General features: G+C 39.6%; 1 protein-coding gene and 1 long non-coding RNA gene across 2 annotated transcripts; both read right to left on the bottom strand.

The window, feature by feature from the left end:
* Positions 1-4: 4 nt before the first annotated feature.
* LOC139981930 (uncharacterized) lies at positions 5-4,069 on the bottom strand. Its single transcript, XR_011797929.1, has 3 exons — positions 1,889-4,069; positions 673-858; positions 5-150 (listed from the first exon to the last, which is right to left on the bottom strand). It is a non-coding gene; the product is annotated as an uncharacterized lncRNA (long non-coding RNA).
* Positions 4,070-14,350: 10,281 nt separating this feature from the next.
* LOC139982503 (uncharacterized) lies at positions 14,351-20,074 on the bottom strand. Its single transcript, XM_071995398.1, has 2 exons — positions 15,909-20,074; positions 14,351-14,892 (listed from the first exon to the last, which is right to left on the bottom strand). Exons 1-2 carry the CDS (start codon positions 17,272-17,274, stop codon positions 14,351-14,353), a joined length of 1,908 nt encoding a protein of 635 aa, XP_071851499.1. The 5' UTR covers positions 17,275-20,074.
* Positions 20,075-20,285: the final 211 nt, after the last annotated feature.

Here is a 20,285-nt window from a genome sequence, read left to right as displayed (position 1 = left end):
TCTGGGTAGCGGAAGCCAGCAAACTCTGCAGCTGGGAAGGAACGTCTGATTTGTTGCACTGCACACGCTGGAAGTACTACCCTCACATGTCTGCCAAGAAATCCCCAACACCATCTCACAAATTGTCTGTAGGCTGTGTACCGATATTGCCTGTAAAAGAATACACAACCAAATATTCATATGACAATCATAATTTGCAATGTGTTTTTCAATGGTTTAACTGATATTATTATGATTATTATTATTCTAACGACTTCCCCAATAATTCTAACCAATATGGAAGGGTAATAACACGGCACATGATTATATGTAATTGGCATGTGATGCAATAACCGAAGAATGCCTATATGATATGCACATTAACATGTTGATAGCCCGGAGCGCTTGAAAATTTTTGGTAATATTTTTCGGGAAAGTCGTGACAGCCCCCAAAATCAAATTAGGCTCCTATGCCTATGATGACAATGATAGGACACATATTACTCCTTAAAGTTATTGTGTGCAATTGGTAAATTTTAAGTTTGAGATCCACAAGTTGGACCAGTTAGAAATCTGCAATGGCACTTGTTGACACCTAATGTGCATGAAACAGTAACTGCCATCACTGTACTAGTTAACTTGGCAATTAAGTTAACAGTACTGTCTCTCGAAACAGTACTGAGCAGTACTCACTCATTAATTTCATGTCCATGTCTTTCTCCATACTGCTGGCGATATTGGTAGTATGCTACTCGAAGCACGTGAACAGGTGTGATACAGGCTCCATTTTCTCCCCTTGTGACATTCACCTCTTAAATTTTCTTACAGCATACACATTCTTCTTCTGTTGGCATCACTGGACATTCACCACATAAACACCTTCAATGAAAGAAACATGAAGAATGATATTGAGCATTTTGTAAAATAAGTGGCATTATATCTACCACATCCAAAGCAAACATGAGGCGTATCATATGGAACATGGTAGTATGAAGGGCATTTTTTTATAATGAGACAAGAAAGATTTACAAGTTAGGCACTAGCTTTGATGAGGGCTAAGACTCAGGCTAGCTATAGTCCGAGCCACATAGAGGTTTGTTTCCTCCACAAAAAGGTACATCCCTCCCCTGTTATTTAGGAGAGTAAAGCAACATATTATGGGTAGGAAAGTATCTAAGTAGCAAAGTAACTATATTACTATTAGTAATGTGGTTTATGATTTAGGCGTGGAAAATAACGATTGAGTCAAATTTATTCTTAGCCTACACTATAACCAATTTATCAGCTTCCCACTCTGATAAATGATGCATTTCTCCCTGTAAAATGTCAGTTTCCTTCCTTGAAAACGTTATTTTCCTTCCCGTATATGTAATATTATAAGCCTAGCTTTGGCCTATGTAGGGGCGCACGTAAACGTTTACAATTAGGCGTAGTAAATAGTAGTATATACACCTAGAAAACGTTACGAGTGTCTGTGGGCCTAGCCATACTATAGAGTAGGTAAATAACTTTGTTATGACCACAGCCTAGGCCTCATGATGCAGCAAATGACGATTTTTTTCCTTTTTGGTTACCCAGTATTTTAAACAAAACTTAAAAGCCAGTAGGATTTAGAACAATCAATACTAGATATGCAATTTCTCTTCGCTGGTAGAAATGGCATCGTGTTATGATTGGATGATCCAACAAACAAGTAACATAACATTTACACAGTCCAGCCTGCAGTGTTATGCAGCGTCTGTTACAGTACTTGTTAACCTAGGTTAGGTCTAGACCAGTAAGTGTTACTGCAGTTCTTGTGCTACTACTTACTGGAGTTGCATTTGCACTGAACATAATTTAACAAACATTGCTGTGAAATGAAGTAGCAGGAACATCGACATTAGAGTTTTGTTCATGCTGAACTTACCAGTTTCGGTCAGGATCGTCCAACCGATCTGCTCGGTGAACATTAATCGGCAGCGGCGCGTCTCGGCCATCGGCAAGGGGCTCAAATTGATCGGGCAAAACACCGATATCTTCATCACCCTCGAAAACTATTTCCTCATCTTCTTCTTGAAGAAAATCATTTTCGTCATAGCTTGACGTAGATTCTGAGAGGTGAAGTCCCATTCCCTCGGAATCGGAAGAAGACATTTTCAATTGATGAGGAGAGTTTTGTGTTTACATGTAGTAAACTGTATGACGCCGTATCGATAAAAAGCGGGAAGTCGGCTTTGGCTGAAATGGTTCCTTCGATGACGTCATATGAACTGCGGTGGGCAGCTTTGACTTTTTTATGAGGGTCAGGTCGAGAGGTCTCTAGGGAATACTTTGACGGCGAATTTCTGGGGTTTGAAGCCGCATTTACGGAAAGTTGTGCATGGGTGGTGTTGTAGTAATCTAGACAAACCATTCCAAGACAAATTTTCCATTTCATAACCTCTTTAATTTAAGCCTTGGAATAAATAATTTTCTGACAAAGATTTCTTACTCCCGGGTCCCATGGGTCAGGGCTGTTACCGGGGTGGTCCCCTTTAGGGCTGTAGATAGGAGACCGAGAACATATGAGGCTAACACTAACAGCTGAATTGGCAGATATAGTAAGCAACTTTTGTTATTTGATCAACTGGCAGTAATTGAAGTTATTTCCAGTTTAAAACACAATTTACACTGCAACATTGATCCTGGAAATCCCCGTATTATGCGACAACTTCGGTGGTGCACTTTAAGTACGTTAAAGAAAAATACCCACGCTGTGACTTCTTACACGATGGGTCTGGGCCTACGCTAGACAGTAAAGAAACAGTGAGCCTAGCTTAATAGTACAAATGTAAGGCTGCCTTTTTTGGACGGTGGTGTTGGGGAAGGGTGTTTCATTACGCTGCGTGCTGGTCGTCCTTTCGTAGTTTTGTGAATGTTTGAGGTGGTTTAGTTTAGTACAAAAAAAGGATCAGGACCCTATAGAGAGAGGGAAAAAAACTGAAGACACAAACACTCAGACCCGATTACAATGCTTAAAGTGCGTTTTACGTGACCCGTAATACGGGATACAAAACGTCACGGCCAAACGGCACTACCAAACCATCCCATTCTTACAAACGAAACTCAGGCCAAGCGAGCCAAAAAGGTATTATACGCTCACAGACCTGCAGAGACAAAACGCCCAACCAACCACTGAAACATTCCAAAAACTAAGGACGACCAGCACGCAACGAAACAAAACACCCTTCCCCAGCACACCACCGTCCAAAAAAGGCAGCCCCAGATAAACGGCGAAAATCGCCTTCAACCTGAAGGCGAATGTCAGACTTCACCGCCTCTAGGACTGCCTGCCAACTGGCAAATTTTCCCCTAAAAACAACATCAAATCTATTCCTCCAAATAAGTTTTTCTCACAACAGAACAAACATAAATATTGCGCTGCAACACAGCAACAGAACAAACTGGAGGATCTAATCCATATAAAACAAAGCCCTGTCCTACCGACCAGGAACGGTCTCCCGATAAACGGTCGGTCCAGGACTGAAACTACTCCCACAAAAGTTCAAAACAAAGGGGCCATGCCAAAAAACATGGGCAGTACTCTCTAAGCTGTCACAGCCGGTCCTCGGGCACAGTCCATCACCCAATCGCCAGTGATACCTTTTCAGATTGGTCACCAAGGCACCGTGTGCAATTCTCCATGCAACATCACGGAGCCTGCAACCATTCAGCCTTGAATGCACCGAACGCCATACTTCGACAGGATGACGTCCCTGTGTGCTTTTTACGTGCAAAGAAACGGACACGGACCAAAGGTCAACAAAACCAAAAACAATCCGTCTGTTTAACAACCACCAAAAACCCAACTGAAAACCCACAAACGTATAAAATATAGCGTTCAACGTGACGCGAAAAGGACACGGACCCAAAGGCCAACAGAACCAAAACAATAAAGCTCCACAAACCAGCCCCAAAAAGCCAACACCAAACCACAAACAGAAAACCCCCAACCCACATTATGTAAGGACCACACAAACCCCCCACCCCACACATAAGAACTAACTAACTCCAAAATTCATCCGGGGTACGCCGTCCCGATAGCAGACGACAGGCTTGCGCATTACCTGCGAAATTTTCCCAATACGGGTCTTTTCAAGCCCCTAACAGTATTCCCCCTTTTCTTACGAGGGAGCAGAGTTCTTAACTCCTCGTCAACCTTCATCGAGTGGACCTCCCTGTCAGGAACAGGAGGTCCACTAACGACCATCGTGTCCGGTATAGCGGAAGCGGCTGCGGGTAGGGTGGAAGGGCCACTCGAGTCAATGAGATCAGTGGCCTGTTTGGTCTCATCAAACCAATCGGAGGACTCCTTAGCCACAACAAATAAGGCTGTAGTGCAGTCCTCCATTGGCGAGTCAGAATCTGGGCCACTTAATGTCTCTTGGGCCGGTTGACTCGGGGCCCAGCTAGTATCACCAATAGCGGGCGTAGCTACCGGTGAACCAGTACAAGCGGCATCCTGCGCCGCGTGCCACTCCGCTAGTACCATCTCCGCCGTTTTGTCCTGCTCTGCTTCAGTGGGCAGGCTGGCAGTTTCGGCAAGTTCGATCAGGGGAGAGGTCGGACACTTAAGGGGGAACAAAGCCTCCATCGGGGCGCTAGTTTCGGACACTGGGGCGATGACAGGAGCATCATGTGGTACGGTGTCAGAGGCCGGGACAGGGACCGCTTCAACCACGCCCGTAGCCACTCTCGCGGCGTATGAGCGGTCTGGGCATAAACGGGCGAGATGGCCCGTTTTCCCACACGAGTTGCAAACGATATCCCCTTTACACTCGGCCAGGGTATGCCCAACCTGTAAACAGCGGCTACACCGCTTGTTCGGGCACAACCTGGCCTCATGCCCTTCCAGCCCACACCTCCAACAAGTGCGAGGCTGGCCCGGGTATGCAATGTGGGCCCTGTGCCTATTAGCCCACAAGGTAGAGGGGATATCGGACTTGAGTTCGATTCTAACTCGTCTAGTCCCGGTCTTGACACCTTTACATTCAATGAATTCCGGCTCCTCGTAGCCGGTCACTTTCCCAAAACGCCCCAGTGTCCGCACAACAACCTGTTCAGACATGTCCAGAGGGAGATGGAGGACTGTCACCCACACCGAACTGTCATACGGTGTGACCTTCAGTCCCTCAACTCCCTCCAACACATGGACGCCTCGGACGCGGGCAGCCTCCGAGGTAAACCGTACATCAAAACAATTCATACCCCGGAGAGGTTTACGCTGAAGCGCGTCAACCTCTCCAGGGACCTTTAAACCAACAGAACGCAAAACTGAAAAAACTTGTACGGGGACGACCTTAGCCTCCCCCGAAAAACTCAACAATACGATTTTGCTGTCACGGCGAGCCGCCATGACAGCTAGGGGTACCAAAACGAAACAAACCCAAAACACACAAACTACACTAAAACAAACTGTAAACTAATGAAGGGCCAACGTAAAAACACAATAAAAGTGTGGTCAACGAAAGGTGGAGAGCAGCCGAAAACACGTCCGCACTCCACGAGAACTGAACTGAACTGGATGACGTCCCTGTACAAATATTGCATTCAAGGCCCTATCCCGCAAGGAACTGAGAACGAGGGCCGGCCGTGACAGGTCAACAGGGGCAACTCAATAAGAGCGGAGCAAATGACACGCACCACTCTGCTTGGTGTGCTACTACGCGCTTCTCTGTTGCTAAACAGCGCCGGAACCCATCGACGCAAGTGCAACCCGCCCAAAAACGTACAAAACATGAACAAGGCAACCCTGGGTCAGTTACCGCTACAAACAATTGCTTAAATAACAAACAAATGAACTTACTTCCCAGATGAACCACCCATAGTCCCCCTTCTCCAGTTTTTGGTACAATACCGCCCTCTTAACCAGCTCTGTACCACCAGACCATATGAATGAACCAGAATGAAAACATACAGTGGTTCCTTGCTGCTGTTCATCGATTCCATTTACACCTAATATTTTTAAGAAAGCTCCAACATAACAAGAAAAATTCATGCACCAAACTATGTAGTTTTCTCAGTTACTGGAATAATACCAAGATACAAGAAGAGGGGAAGATTGGACACTCTCTCTGAAAACGTGTAAACAGAAGTGGTGTGTAAACGAGCTTAAATGGGGAAGGACCCAATGTGTCTAGCAAGTATAACTATGTAGGCCTTAGGGTATACAATGGATAGGATCCAGTGTACTGCAATAGAATGCAGGTAAAATGCATGCGCAATAAAATGTACTGTATTATCAGTTTTATTTATTCAGGGAATGATGCCAAGCTGACCACCACTCACAAGAATGGTAATGGTCGGTCATTCCCTTGTTGAGTTTTCTTGAGTTACTGTGCATACAAGCTACAGCACCACACACAAAAACACACTGACCTGAATACATAGGTGCCTTTGCTTTCAGCAAGGAACCAAGAAACACAGTAGGGTTCTACAGAGTATAATGCATATACAGTGGCGTAGGAAGGTACTTTTGAGTGGGGGGGGGGGGCTGAAGACTGATGGCCGGCCTTCGGGAGGGGTCTAAGGGGAGGGGGTGTCCTCCTCCCCTTTGGAATTTTTTTGCATTTCCAGGTGGCCTTAGATGCAATTTGGGGCAATATAGCACACTTCAACTCCCACTCCATTTTGTAAAGAATTTTGCATTTTCACCTGGCCTTAAATGCAATTTGGTGCTCCAAATGAGATTTTTTTCTCATTTGGAAATGAAAAAGGGGTTTTCTGACTTGCGGAGCGGGGGGCGGAATGATACCTGTACTTCCGCCCCCCATATTTTTCACTGGGGGGCTGGCGCCCCCCGGTTCCTACGCCCTTGTGCATATATAAAGGGAAATACTCAAGGTTAGCAGGATGCAAATGAAAATAATGCACTATGATGTTGTAGACTTATACAACAAAGTTTTGGAACTTAAACACTTTTAATGTATTTGATGAAGGTTTTTATTCTTGATTTGGAATTAGCAAGATTCTTGTACTTTCTGTATATAGTCTATATTTAAATTATCAGGATCTTGAAGAACAAGCATGAGCTACAAGCACAGCTACATGTATGGGAGCTGAAGTTATGACAACACCAGACATACAATTTTTTAACCAAAACCATCCCCTGTGACTATACTGTTGTATCCATATTTCTGAAATTTTCTGTATTAAATTTCAAATCTGTGATCAGTTAGAGTACAGGTGAATACGAAAAAAAATAAGCAGAATATATGCATAATATCCAACATTGTTTATTGTCACGTCCAGCATGTAATTTGTTTTTAAATTAGCAATCACAGAACAATGATTGGAAAATTCCTATGAATCACTGATATCAAAAGCGTATAAATCAACTGTGTAATACTGTATGTAGATATATAAATATTATTTCTTATGTGATTTGTATAATTTAGTAATAGTACAAAGATAGATTTTTATTTATAAATCACTGATCTCAAAACATGTAAAGCAAATATAGTATGTTATCTATTAATTCTGATGAGATTTTTAAAATTAGTAATAGTACAGATATTGGAAATTGCTTAAAGAATCAATCATCTGAAAACATGTTAACTGGATGTGCAATAGCTTATAACTATTAATTCTTATGTGATTTGCATAAATTAGTAGTAGTACAAAGATTGGACAATTGCTATCAATCAATAATCAGAAAACATATCAAACAAATATGTTACGTATTAACTATCATGTTAATTTTCAAATAAGTAATAGTAGGCCCATTGGAAATTGTTTTGAAGTCCGTTGTTTCAAAACATGTAAACTGAATGTTTAATAGCTTAGTAACTATTAATTCTTATCTGATTTGTATAAATTAGTGATAGTATACAGATTGTTTATTTTTTTGGTTATAAATCACTGATCTTAAAACATGTAAAGCAAATATAGTTTGTTAACTATAAATTCTGATGTGATTTTAAAATTAGTAATAGTACAGATATTGGAAATTGCTTAAAAAATCAATCATCTGAAAACATGTTAACAAAATGAATTAACTACTTATTCTCAGGTGTTATTTTTTAATTAGTAATAGTACACCCATTGGCAATTGTTTATACATCAATCATCTGAAAACCGAGTAAACAACATTATTCCATATGGTATAATGGTTTAAGAAGAGTACCCTATATGAGCTTTACACATCAAGTGTGGTAACATCAGAGATGATGGTTTGGTTGTTTCTCCTGTTAACAGCTAACCTATATCTGGTTGAGAAGATAGTTTGCATGACTTCTTCCATGTTGTCTTTTACTTCTGTGACATTTGTGACAGCACAGATCTGAAGGGCCTGTTGGCCAAATGCAAGAAGGGACTCATCATGCTCGGATTGCAATGCCAAGCGACAAGTGAACCAAGCATGGATTTATTATAATAGCTGTTACATGAGTCACACTTGCCGAAGCACTTATTATCATCATGAGAGATGACTTTCTTATTGCAAGTAGGGCAGGAATTGTAAAAAGAAAATTCTTTCACTGCCTTAATGGAACATTCGATAGCAGATCTTGAGCTTGTTTGCTCTGGGGAGAGTGTTGCATTGCACACTTCATCCACTTTTGTTATTGTAGTTTTAAAGCTTTTAATCACTGATCGAATATTGTGATATACTGAAACCTTAAGGTTTTGTGCCAGGATTGTGTCTCCTTCTGAGAGACCACATTTTGTTTCAGCATCATTGTTCCAGAGTTTGAGGTCCAATGATCCGGTCTCATCTGCAATGTGTAGAATTCTGTACTTCGTGCCTGTTTTGGCAGTTTTCAGGTCTCCCACTGACATCACCTGTGCTGTCATGGTGACCTCTGTATTTGCTTGCATGACCTGGAAACAGATAAAGACAGTTAATTTGTTTCAACATTTGGTAATCAGTTTTAAGTTGAACAGAGTAATCTTTACACCAGAAAGCAATAGTGGAGTAATATTGTTGGGAAATTTTGTTGTTGCAATTTCTTGTAGGGGCCCTGAGCAGGCTGCAAAATGTTGAGCCCTCTGGTCAACCTTTCATTAATCAGGGTGCTGCCTGACACAAGGATTTTTTGTTCCTATTTCTGCCCAGCACTGAGCAAATAATTATTCTTTTTTGGGGGAGGGGGGAGTTTTGAGTATTTGTTTCTTAGAAAAGTTAGCAAAGGTGACACCATATGAAATTCAAGCAGTCTTACATGCTTTTTTTCCCCTAAAGGGTAAGTAGGGGACACTTCGTCCCTTGGACATGCAGTATACTGAATTGAACAGCTGCCTGGCACCCTGACATTTCTGGGCACATCCCTGATTGTAAATAAGAATTGTTTTATGATACTAATGCATGATATGGGGAATTGGTTAAAGACATTTTTTAAGTTAATTTCTGATGCATTCAGTTTCATTTCTAAATATTGTAAAAATGCAAAGTAATAGTTAAATGACTGGATTTTTCTCCTCTCCATATATAATTAATAGTTTGTAAGAAATAAAAATCGAAGTCTGGACCATACAAGAGGGTTTGTTTTCATTTTAAAGGGGTGTGGAGTGTTTTCATTTGTTTCAAATACCAATGATTTTGGTGTTATTTGGGAAGTATTTGCAACTGTATTTATATCGTTAGCTGTGGTGCATAGTGTACCTGTTTAGCAAATTCCATAAGAAATTGTTGCCAAACAATGTTGGGAAATGATTGATGGGCATATCATGTATACTATTCAAGCACACAAGTGAAATCTGTAATATTACATCATTGATGTCATCTGTTGAAAGTTTTGTTTTGTGTTGAGAGATAGGAATGCAATTTTGGTTGTTGCTTCTGAGACATAGTACACTGTCTACTCTTTTTCACATAAATTTTCAAAATGATGTGTATCATTTGTCTGTATTTCTTGATTATCCAGGCAACTTGACATAACAAATGACTTGCTACGACAAAATATCACTTACCATATATGGGCAACTCATTTTTCAGTTGTAACATTTGAATTTACTTTGAAAGGTGACTAACCACTAGTTACATAAGAATTCAATAGTCGAATGTGATGTACAATGCAGTTTGTCTTTGAAAAGGTTAGTCAACATTTGTTGTGAATTTAGAGAGATGGTACATCTAATGAAGGTTGATTCTGCAATTTCTTCCTAGTTACAGAATTGATACTTTTAAATACCTTTACATATTTCGTGCAAATAGTCGCTTGGATACTGATGGAGGCGTCATTCCTGTAAATTATCAAAAAATGCAAGTGTGAAATACCACAGTAAGACATTGAAAAGTAAATGGATGGATTAACAAAAAGAAATCTGATGCGAGTAAATTGTTCTGTGGTGAATAAATTCAGCTAATATTTCCTGGCATAAGCTGGCTTACTTATGTGATGTAGACTGTTAAAAAATTGCAGCAAGAAATTGTGAACATGCTCCAATGTGAAATACCACTGAAATAACATTTCACAATCAAAACAGTATTGAAAGATGCTTATATGTGTTGAGGAGGAACAAACCAAGGAAAACATGGATTATTCTAGTAATAGAATATTTGCTTGTAATCTTAAAATGGATGCAAAGTCATTTTGAGTAGTTGAAGAGAATTTGTACATACTAAAATCGGTATATAAGTTGTAGTATACAGAGTGTACAGTCATGTTTGAGTGCTTAACTTAAACCTAACCTGCTCAAAGTTAAACTAGACAGCTTAGCTTAACTTCCTTACCTGAAGTGGGGGAGGTTTCCACTTGCAATTTTCTTTTTGGCGCAAACTCTCCTTTTCCTTTAGCTGGGCTTGTGTTTGAATCCATCATCAATCAGTTATCTGTTGTTGAAAGGAAAAGGAATGGTTGTTTTCTCTAGTGCACCACAATTATAAGTAAAAGAAAATAATGTGAAGAAAAAAAGGTGAACCATGCTTAGGGTTGGCAGTGATGCCAACTGCTACTCTTTCCAAAAAGTATATGTTGCTTTAATTCAATTTCAAACACCAATCAACTTCTTTATAAAAGCCACCATTTTTTAAAGTTTTTGTCAACCTTGTGATTTCAGAAAATGTAGCGTTTTGTCTTGCCTTTGTAGAAATTTTGTGGTTGTACTATTGATGTTTGCTTAACTAATTGCTTCATCACATGCAATATTTGCTAGAATGAATATATGGATAGCGACCTACTATCCAGTTAGAAGAAATTTTATTAGGAAACTGTTGTCACAGGTTTTAAGTAAGAACTCACAAGTACAAGAGTGGTATTTTAGTTTCACCAAAAATGTGAATCATGGTTTCACATTTATCCATTTGCACTACAAACATGTTTTTAAACAGGGCAATTGTCTAAAGAAATCCAAATTGGTTTGTGATCACTGTAATAAGCTTTCAAGGACTCCACTAGCACTTATATTACTTGGAGTAATGTTTGTATATATTTGGTCTAGACAAGAGTTGTAATCAGTTGTAGGAACATGTATCATTTGCTTGTAATTATGATTCTTTGTAAAAAGGGAAAGCAGTCTATTTCTACTTGAAGTATCTTGAAGCATGTCAACATTGAAGTCGCCTGTGATCAATGCAGGCTGCGAGTGATCTATTTGACACAGCAAGTATTCCAGTGCTTCCTGTAATTGGTGCATTGGAACTTTTGGGGATCTGTACACCACAGCAATTTGAATTAATCCAGCTAGTGTTTCTTTGGTTGTCAGTGTAATTTCAATATTTTTTGTATTGAGTATTTGTTCAGTCAATGTTGTGATGTCATTTTTTGTATATATTACTGTACCATGTTGAGCATTTAAGACAGGGGCATGAGCTGGTATGTTTTTGAATAATGTAAACCCTTTTATGTGCAGTTCATCATTGGTAGTTTCTGAGATGTGGCATTCTGTGAACAGAAGAATATCAGCAGATGTGACTGTCATGTCATTTCTGATGTCAGAAATGTGCTTCCTTAATGATCTTGCATTTTGATGAAGGATTGTTGTGTTGCCACAGTCTTCAAAAGTATGGACAAAGGTTTTCAATGATCTTGTTGAACGAATTTCTTCCACTTCCTTGACAACATTTTGATCCACGGTAATTTTTTCTTGGTTAAGGTCAAGTAGGTATAATCCATTCAGGGAAGTTGCTCTACTTAATGCAACATAGTGCATGTGACATTGTATTCTACTACCAGACATGTCAATGACTACTTCTTTCAGCGTATCTCCTTGACATCTGTGGATTGTCTTTGCAGTTGCTGGTCTAAGAGGAAATTGTTTCCGCATAACTTCTGCGTTTTTGTTACGACCAATTCGAAATTGTCGGGCAATTTGACAAATTGGGGTCCATGATGGAGACATCATTGAATTATACAGTTCTTTTTTCGACTGACGACATATTTTACCTACAGTTGTGTCATCAAACTGTACCCAGATAGTATGAATATTGCCTTCCTGTAGATTCTCTACATATTTGACAACAGCTGAGGCACCGTTGATCAGTCCATCTTCAACTGAAATGTTAAGGCACAAGTCTACTCTTTGATCGATGCCCAAGGATAATTCGGTACACAAACCCATTGTCTTATGCGGGTCAATCGGGATGCAAGTCAGTATTTTTGGTTTAACAGGTTTGGGGATATCGCCTACAACAACATCTTTAGATCTGACTGAATTTTGTAGTGTTTAGCTTGGAATAAACTTCATGATTGTGTGCATTAACTTTCAGGTTTGTCTGATAAAGGTGTGCAGTATTTGTTGGAACATCATTGTTTGTAAACAGTCTAGTGTTCAACAGCTCTAAATCATGATTGGTTTGTTTGCCTTCTCTTAAGCGATTTAAAAGTTGAGCAAATGTTTGGTCCCCTTTTTGTCGCATGATTTCAGTTAGTTCGAATGCCAGGAAATGGTCTTTCCATAAATTAGATGCCAGTGGGCCATAATCTTCAGTTAGATCATTAAATATCCATCCATCAAATACTGGCTTGAGTTGAAAGAGATCACCAACAGCAATAATGCTGACACCTCCAAATGTTTTCTTAGTACCCATAATTTGCTGAAGACGTTTATCTATGTATGCAAACATTCCATTGCCAACCATGGATATCTCATCAATGAAAATGATTTTCAAATTTCGAAAGTGGACCCTTAGTGAGTTCAGCTTGTCTGATGTTAATGCTTTGTAATTATATCCTTGACTAGCTGGAATGTGTAGAGCACTGTGGATTGTGGTGCCTTTGATACCATATGCTGCTTTGCCTGTTGGTGCCATTAGAAGGATGTGGGTATCATCAGGATTGTTTCCAGGCTGACTAGAATAGTACTTCAATAGTGCATTGTAAAGAGCCTTCAACACTTGTGATTTTCCCACTCCAGCACCACCAGTGAAAAATGTATACAGTGGTTCTTGTTTGGTCTTACACCAGTGCAGTACATGGTAGAAAAACTGTTTTTGTTTAATGTTCAGGCTGTTGACTAAAGTTCCATATTGTGAATCTGGCAACCTAGGTTTTTGCAACTCTTCTCTGCTTACAGTATTGACTGCAACCCCAATGTCTAGTCCAATGTCATACAATTCGGGTGTTTCATTGCAAGGGATTTTTGTTTTCTGTTCTTCCTTTTCTTGTTGATGAGAGCGTTCTATGTGCTCTGTGTTAGGTGCAACCTCATTATACATATTAGAGACATCATTGTCCATGTCATCAATTGCTTCATCAATAATATCTCCACTGTGGTTATATTCTGCTTCCTTGTCCCGAATTATGGATTCAACCTGAAGGTAACGTTCTTGACATGTTTCGCATGACTGTGTTATATTTTTTCAGATCTCCAAGGAAAAAACAACATAAGTTGTTGTCTATAGTATTTCTCTGGATCATTGTCTTTGTTAAAGCGAACGTATCTGATGATTTTGGCTTTGTTTCTTTTTCTAAAGTTCAATGCACCTACTGAGTAGCATTTAACTTCACCAGTGTGTTTTTGAATGACGGGGCTATCTGCATCATCTGATTGATAGGTATCATTGAGACTAACATCTTTGTAATTGTTCTTTTTGTCACTACTGATATCAAACCAAGCTGCAAAGTCTGCTAGGCAATAATCATCAAGTGCTTTAGGTCTGGCAGAATACTTCTTTACAAGTCCCATACATTCAATATCTGTAGAGTTATCTGGCAATTGTTGAATGTAATCTAAGGGTTTGATAAGGATGCTTCGTTCTTCTGGTGGTGAGGTATTCACAAAGACAAATTGTCTGGAGGCTTTCCTCAGTGACATTTGTAGCACTAAATAGACAGCTTCTTGGGCACTCAGTTCAACATGATTTAGGAACTTGTTTCCAATATGCCGTACTTGCTGCTTGATATCCATGTTACCTTCTCTAGCTTCTTTGGTTGCACGTTGCATAAGGTTACTCATACCTCTTTGTCCTTTACTATGCACATGCATATGGATCAAGTACATACTGAATATCCATATTAGCCTTCCAAGTTTCCAGCAACACTTTATTGTAACTGTTAATCCTTATTTCCGATGGTGATCTTTCAAGAAATATTTTGTCTGCTGTTAAAGATGAGCGAATGGCCAAAATATACTCCTTTTCTGTTGTCTGTAACTTTGCCAGCATGTCTTCAAAAGTATCAGTGACATCTTCAGCAAGTTTCAAATCATCCAAATAAGCCTTGATCTGTTTATACAAGTTTGTGGTGTTGTCATTGATTTCACCTTCCAATGGTGTTAAAATCATGGTTCTGGGCATCGGTGGGATAGGAAAGCCAAAGCGACAAATACCTTGTCTCTTTTTCTTGCATGTCTTAGCATGACTGTGGGTTTGCAAGCTGACAGAGTTAAGGATGGCATCAGATGGTTTACTGCATGTGACGTATTGATCTATAAATGTTTCAACTTCACATGGTGATGCAGTTTGATATAAAGGAGCATCTTTGACCCATACTAGCATGTGAATGTGTGGAGAACCTCTTTTTTGTTATTTAAGCAGTTGTTTGTAGCGGTAACTGACCCAGGGTTGCCTTGTTCATATTTTGTACGTTTTTGGGGCGGTTTGCACCTGCGTCGATGGGTCCCGGCGCTGTTTAGCAACAGAGAACCGCATAGTAGTACTCCAAACAGGGTGGTGCGTGTCATCTGCTCCGCTCTGATTGAGTTGCCCCCTGTTGACCTGTCACAGCCGGCCCTCGTTCACAGTTCGTTGCGAGATAGGGCCTTGAATGCAATTTTTGTCCAGGGACGTCATTCTGCCGAAGTATGGCGTTCGGTGCATTCAAGGCTGAATGGTGGCAGGCTCCGTGATCTTGCATGGAGAATTGCACACGGTGCCTTGGTGACCAACCTAAAAAGATATCATTGGCGATTGGGTGATGGACTGTGCCCAAGGACCGGCTGTGACAGCTTAGAGAGTACCGCTCATGTTTTTTGGCATTGTTGCTTTGTAGTTAACTTATGGGAGTGGTTCCAGACCTGGACCGACCGTGTTACGGGAGACCGTTCATGGTCGGTAGGGCAGGGCTTTATTTTATATGGGGTAGACCCTCCAGTTTGTTCGGTTGCTGTTTTGCATCGCATTATTTTTGTTTGCTCTATTGTGAAAAAACATGTTTGGCGGAATAGATGTGATGTGGTTTTTAGGGGGAAATTTGCCAGTTGGCAGGCAGTCCTGGAGGCGGTGAAGTCTGACATTCGCCTTCAGATTGAAGGTGATTTTCGCCGTTTATCTGGGGCTGCCTTTTTTGGACGGTGGTGTGCTGGGGAGGGGTTTTTCGTTTCGATCCGTGCTGGTCGTCCTTTTGTGTTTTTTTGAATGTTTGAGTGGGGGGTTGGGCGTTTTGTCTCTGCAGGTCGGCGGGCGTATGTTTTTATTGGCTCGCTTGACCTGAGTTTCGTTTTTCAGAATGGGATGGTTCGGTAGTGCCGTTTGGCCGTGACGTTTTATATCCCGCATGGCGGGTCACGTAAAAAGCACATGTGTGGAGAACCTCTCTGTTGGAACTCTACTCTGTAGAAATGATCAGTGATCTCACCAATTGGATGATACGAGCTATATAGGAAATCATTCAGAAATCTTCGAAATGTGTAGTCAAAGTGACGTGCACATGTAACTGGGTCACTTTGTATAAGTTGTGACTTTTCAGTCCAATCCATGCTTAAGATTTCTGTATCTGAGAAATCTTTGTTTTGGACTGTTCTTCCCAGTATTTTGAGGAGATGAAGCCACCTTGTCTCTGCAGCAGAAAATGATAGAAACCATGTTGGAATTCCAAGTTGTCTAATCATTGCAAACAATTCCTTCTTTGACTTTTCCCAATAGGGAGGGGATCCTCGTAATGTTCGGAATACTCTGAATCCTTCATCTAGGGACAAAATTGGCTTAATACTTTCGTTTGTTTTGAACTGCTGAGCAGTTAATTTCTTTCCTTGTGTTTTCTTCTTTCGCATACTCAGTGTAACCTTCTGTTGTATTTGGTTGATTTGTAGTTTCTTTGTTTTGTAGAAAATGTTTGGAACAGATTTAGCAAATCGTCTATCTTTGTGTCGCAATTCCCATTTACATATGGTGCTATAATGTACCTTTACTTTATTCTCATTCCGTGGTTGTCCACAAAATAGTGTTGGATAAGCAAGTATTTCAGACTGATGGTCTTGAAATAAACCCATAGGTCTATTTCCCTCGCTTGGTGCAAGACAATATGCAAGTTGATTTTGTTCATTAAATTCTGGTGTGAGCAAAGTATCTAAAGTACCAGTTGGCTGCATGTCTTGATTTTGTGCTTCTGTCCATTCATCATCAGAATCGTTGTCAACTTCATCCCTAGTTTGACTTTGAGAAGTTGCAGCTACTGATAGGTCACCATTCTCTAATGGGTTTAGTTGTTCTTCAGTGGGTTCCATGAACTCCTGCCAATCATCCTCCATTTGGTGCATGGTTTCATTCCACCTTCTATTAATTGTTACACCTTCATCTCTGTATAAAGAGCTGTTTGCAACAAGCCATTTTGCAGCAGTTATGACCTTGTTAGGTCTGATATTTTCACTTTGAACAGAGTGCTTAAATGATAGCTTCCTTTTAAACTTCACAGGAATGGTCATGCTTTCATCTAGTTTGTGGTAATGTAAAGCAATGTCTAATGTGCCTTTCTTAAGTGTATGTGCAAAGTCAGTTACACTTTCTTTATACCAAAGCTGTTCACAACAGCTGCATACATATTCTGGACCAACTGAAATGGAATTCCAAAATAATTGTTGCAATTCTTGGATGGATGATGTTCGACTTGTAGCTCTCATGTTTTGTTTGTAGTTAATTTCTTTTGTAGTGTATTGTGCATCTGTTCTAGTTTCTGCCATTCGTTCTTTGTTCTTCTTCCTTTCTTGTACAGTTTAGGTTTTGCTTTTACGGATAGTTTTCATTCGTTTGAGATTTTGTTTCTTTTCATTCTGAGCATACTGTTCATTGTTTCTTGTTCCTTTCATTCGTTTGAAGTTTTGTTTCTTTTCATTCCGAGTGTATTCTTCTTTGTATCTCCTCTCTCTCAATCGTTTGATGTTTTGTTTCTTTTCATTTTGAGCATACTCTTCATTGTTTCTTGTTTCTTTCATGCGTTTGATGTTTTGTTTCTTTTCATTCTGAACATACTCTTCTTCGTTTCTTGTTTCCTTCATTCGTTTGATGTTTTCTTTCTTTTCATTTTGAGTGTACTCCTTGCTTTGTCTTAAGTCTGTCATTCTTTTCGTATTTTGATTCCTTTCATGTTGAGTGTATACATCATGTGTTCGTTTAGTTCTCATTCTTTTTGCATTTTTGGTTCTTTCTTCTTCTCTATATGCTTTGTTTTTTTGTCTTAGATTTTGCATTCGTTTGGTACTATTACAATTACCTTTGCTGTGAGATAATTGAATATTGTTTGTTCCTTCAACTTCACGTTTGTGGCAGAAAGTTTGCCTTTGTTGTTCTTCTTGTATCCTCTGTATAGTTGTTTTAGGTTCTAAAGATATGTGGCTATTCTGAAGCAGACAGAGATCAGTGTTATCAAGTCCGTAAACAACATCAAAGTGATCACTATTTGTGTTTTGTAAATAAATTGCATGTTTAGTTGTATCCACCCGGTCTCTGAGATTACCACATGCTGGAAATCTAAGCCATTTCCATTGATTTCCACATTCAGCATATGTGTATATGTCAGTTTGTAGAAGTTTCGCAGCTGCCATTATTTCAACTTCTGTAGACCATACTCCATCCTTCAAAATACCTGATGTCTGAATGTATTCTTCCACAGAATTAGTAGAAGGTGGAAGGTGAGATTCCTCAATAGATTGTACCACAAGTCTTCTTACACAGTGATGATTAGCTTCAGAATTTGTAATTAAGAATGACAAACTTCTGAAGAAACAATTCCCATCAGCATTTTATTTTCCAAACATCACATGGTTTTGTCGTATTAATGTATGTGATCGAATTTTTGACATGTGGCAGATTCATAGTATGATTGATATGAAGATGCTGATTTAATTGTTCCAAGACGTTAACCTTAGCAATGCGCCAAGCATCATCAACTGGAAAGAAATTAAATGTGTCATGATTCTGCACACTTTGTAAATAGATATCAGTCAATGCATAGGGTGAATGTTGTAGTGATACTTCATCTACGCTTTGGTTAGGGTTTGTAAGTAATTGGCATTGCTGGTTTGACCTTCTTGCTAGAATTCTTTGTTGGTTTGCTTTTTTTCTTTGCTGGTAGCTTGCCTTTTTAGTTTGTGGCATGGCTGAATAAATTATACAATTTTATATACACAAATGGAGAAGTAATGCTGAAGTTGTGATCGAAAGTGACTTGCTATGGATTTGAAAGGCAGATTGATATATATGAGCGGATACTGAAATGAAAGTTGATGGCCTTACTCATGTCAGTAGATGCAGAGATTGACGTGCAAGTTATGATCAAAAGTGATACGCTTCTTGATAATATAAGAATTAATAGTGTTATTGATGGTATAATTTACAGCGTTACTGATATGCTGGTTGGTTTTATCCAATGTTACTGATTTGCTGGTTGACCTACAGCGTTTCTGATACGCTGCTTTTGGTTTGATTTACAACGTTACTGATATGCTGGTTTGAACTACAGCGTTACTGATATGCTGCTTGAAGGTTTCAATACAGCGTTACTGATACGCTGGTTTGATTTACAGCGTTATTGATACGCTGGTTGATGGTTTGATCAACAGCGTCACTGATACGCTGGTTGATGGTTTATTCTACAGTGTTACTGATACGCCGGTTTGATCTACAGCGTTATTGATAAGCTGGTTGATGGATTGATTATTCTACAGCATTACTGATATGCTGGTTGATGGTTTATTCTACAGCGTTACTGATACGCTGCTTGATGGTTTGATTTACAGCGTTACTGATTCGCTGGTTTGATCTACAGCGTTACTGATACGCTGGTTGATGCTTTATTCTACAGCGTCACTGATACGCTGCTTGATGGTTTGATTTACAGCGTTACTGATACGCTGGATTGATCTACAGCGTTACTGATACGCTGGTTTATTCTACAGCGTTACTGATACGCTGGTTGATGGTTTATTCTACAGCGTTACTGATAAGCTGGCTGATGGTTTATTCTACAGCATTAATGATACGCTGGTGGATGGTTTATTTTACAGCGTTACTGATACGTTGCTTGATGGTTTATTCTACAGTGTTACTGAAACGCTGGTTTGAGCTACAGCGTTATTGATACGCTAGTTGATGGTTTATTCTACAGCATTACTGATACGCTGGTTGATGGTTTATTCTAGTGTTACTGATATGCTGGTTGATGGTTTCTTCTACAGCATTATTGATACACAGTTTGATGGTTTGATCTACAGCATTACTGATACGCTGGTTGATGGTTTATTCTACAGCATTACTGATACGCTGGTTGATGGTGTATTCTACAGCCTCACTGATACGCTGGTTGATGGCTTAATCTACAGCGTTATTGATAAACTGTTTGAAGGTATAATTGATGCTTTACTGATGTGCTGGTTAATGGTGTAAATCTCGATGCATGTATATTAAAAAATGAAGGTTGTATTGATTTATTTTAGATGGTTGAGTGAATGAAAATGATATTGATTGGCTGGAAAAGGACAGCAGAAGAATTACCAGCAGAAATAGGTCCAGCAACTTGTGGGAAGTCTGCAAAGATAGGAAAGAGAAGAACGTTAAAATTCATATAAAGGAACAATTAAAATGTGAGTAACTTTAAATTATATTCACTTGTATCACACACAATATGAGAAAATTATTTCAGAACATCTGATAAACAGACTATTAACATTAAATTTGAACAATTAAAAAGTATCAC

The sequence above is a fragment of the Apostichopus japonicus genome, chromosome 16, assembly GCF_037975245.1.
Source record: "Apostichopus japonicus isolate 1M-3 chromosome 16, ASM3797524v1, whole genome shotgun sequence".
In the NCBI taxonomy this organism is placed as follows: Eukaryota; Metazoa; Echinodermata; class Holothuroidea; order Aspidochirotida; family Stichopodidae; genus Apostichopus; species Apostichopus japonicus.
The sequence above is the reverse complement of the archived record's forward strand: the minus strand, read 5'-3'. Positions and strand labels throughout refer to the sequence as shown.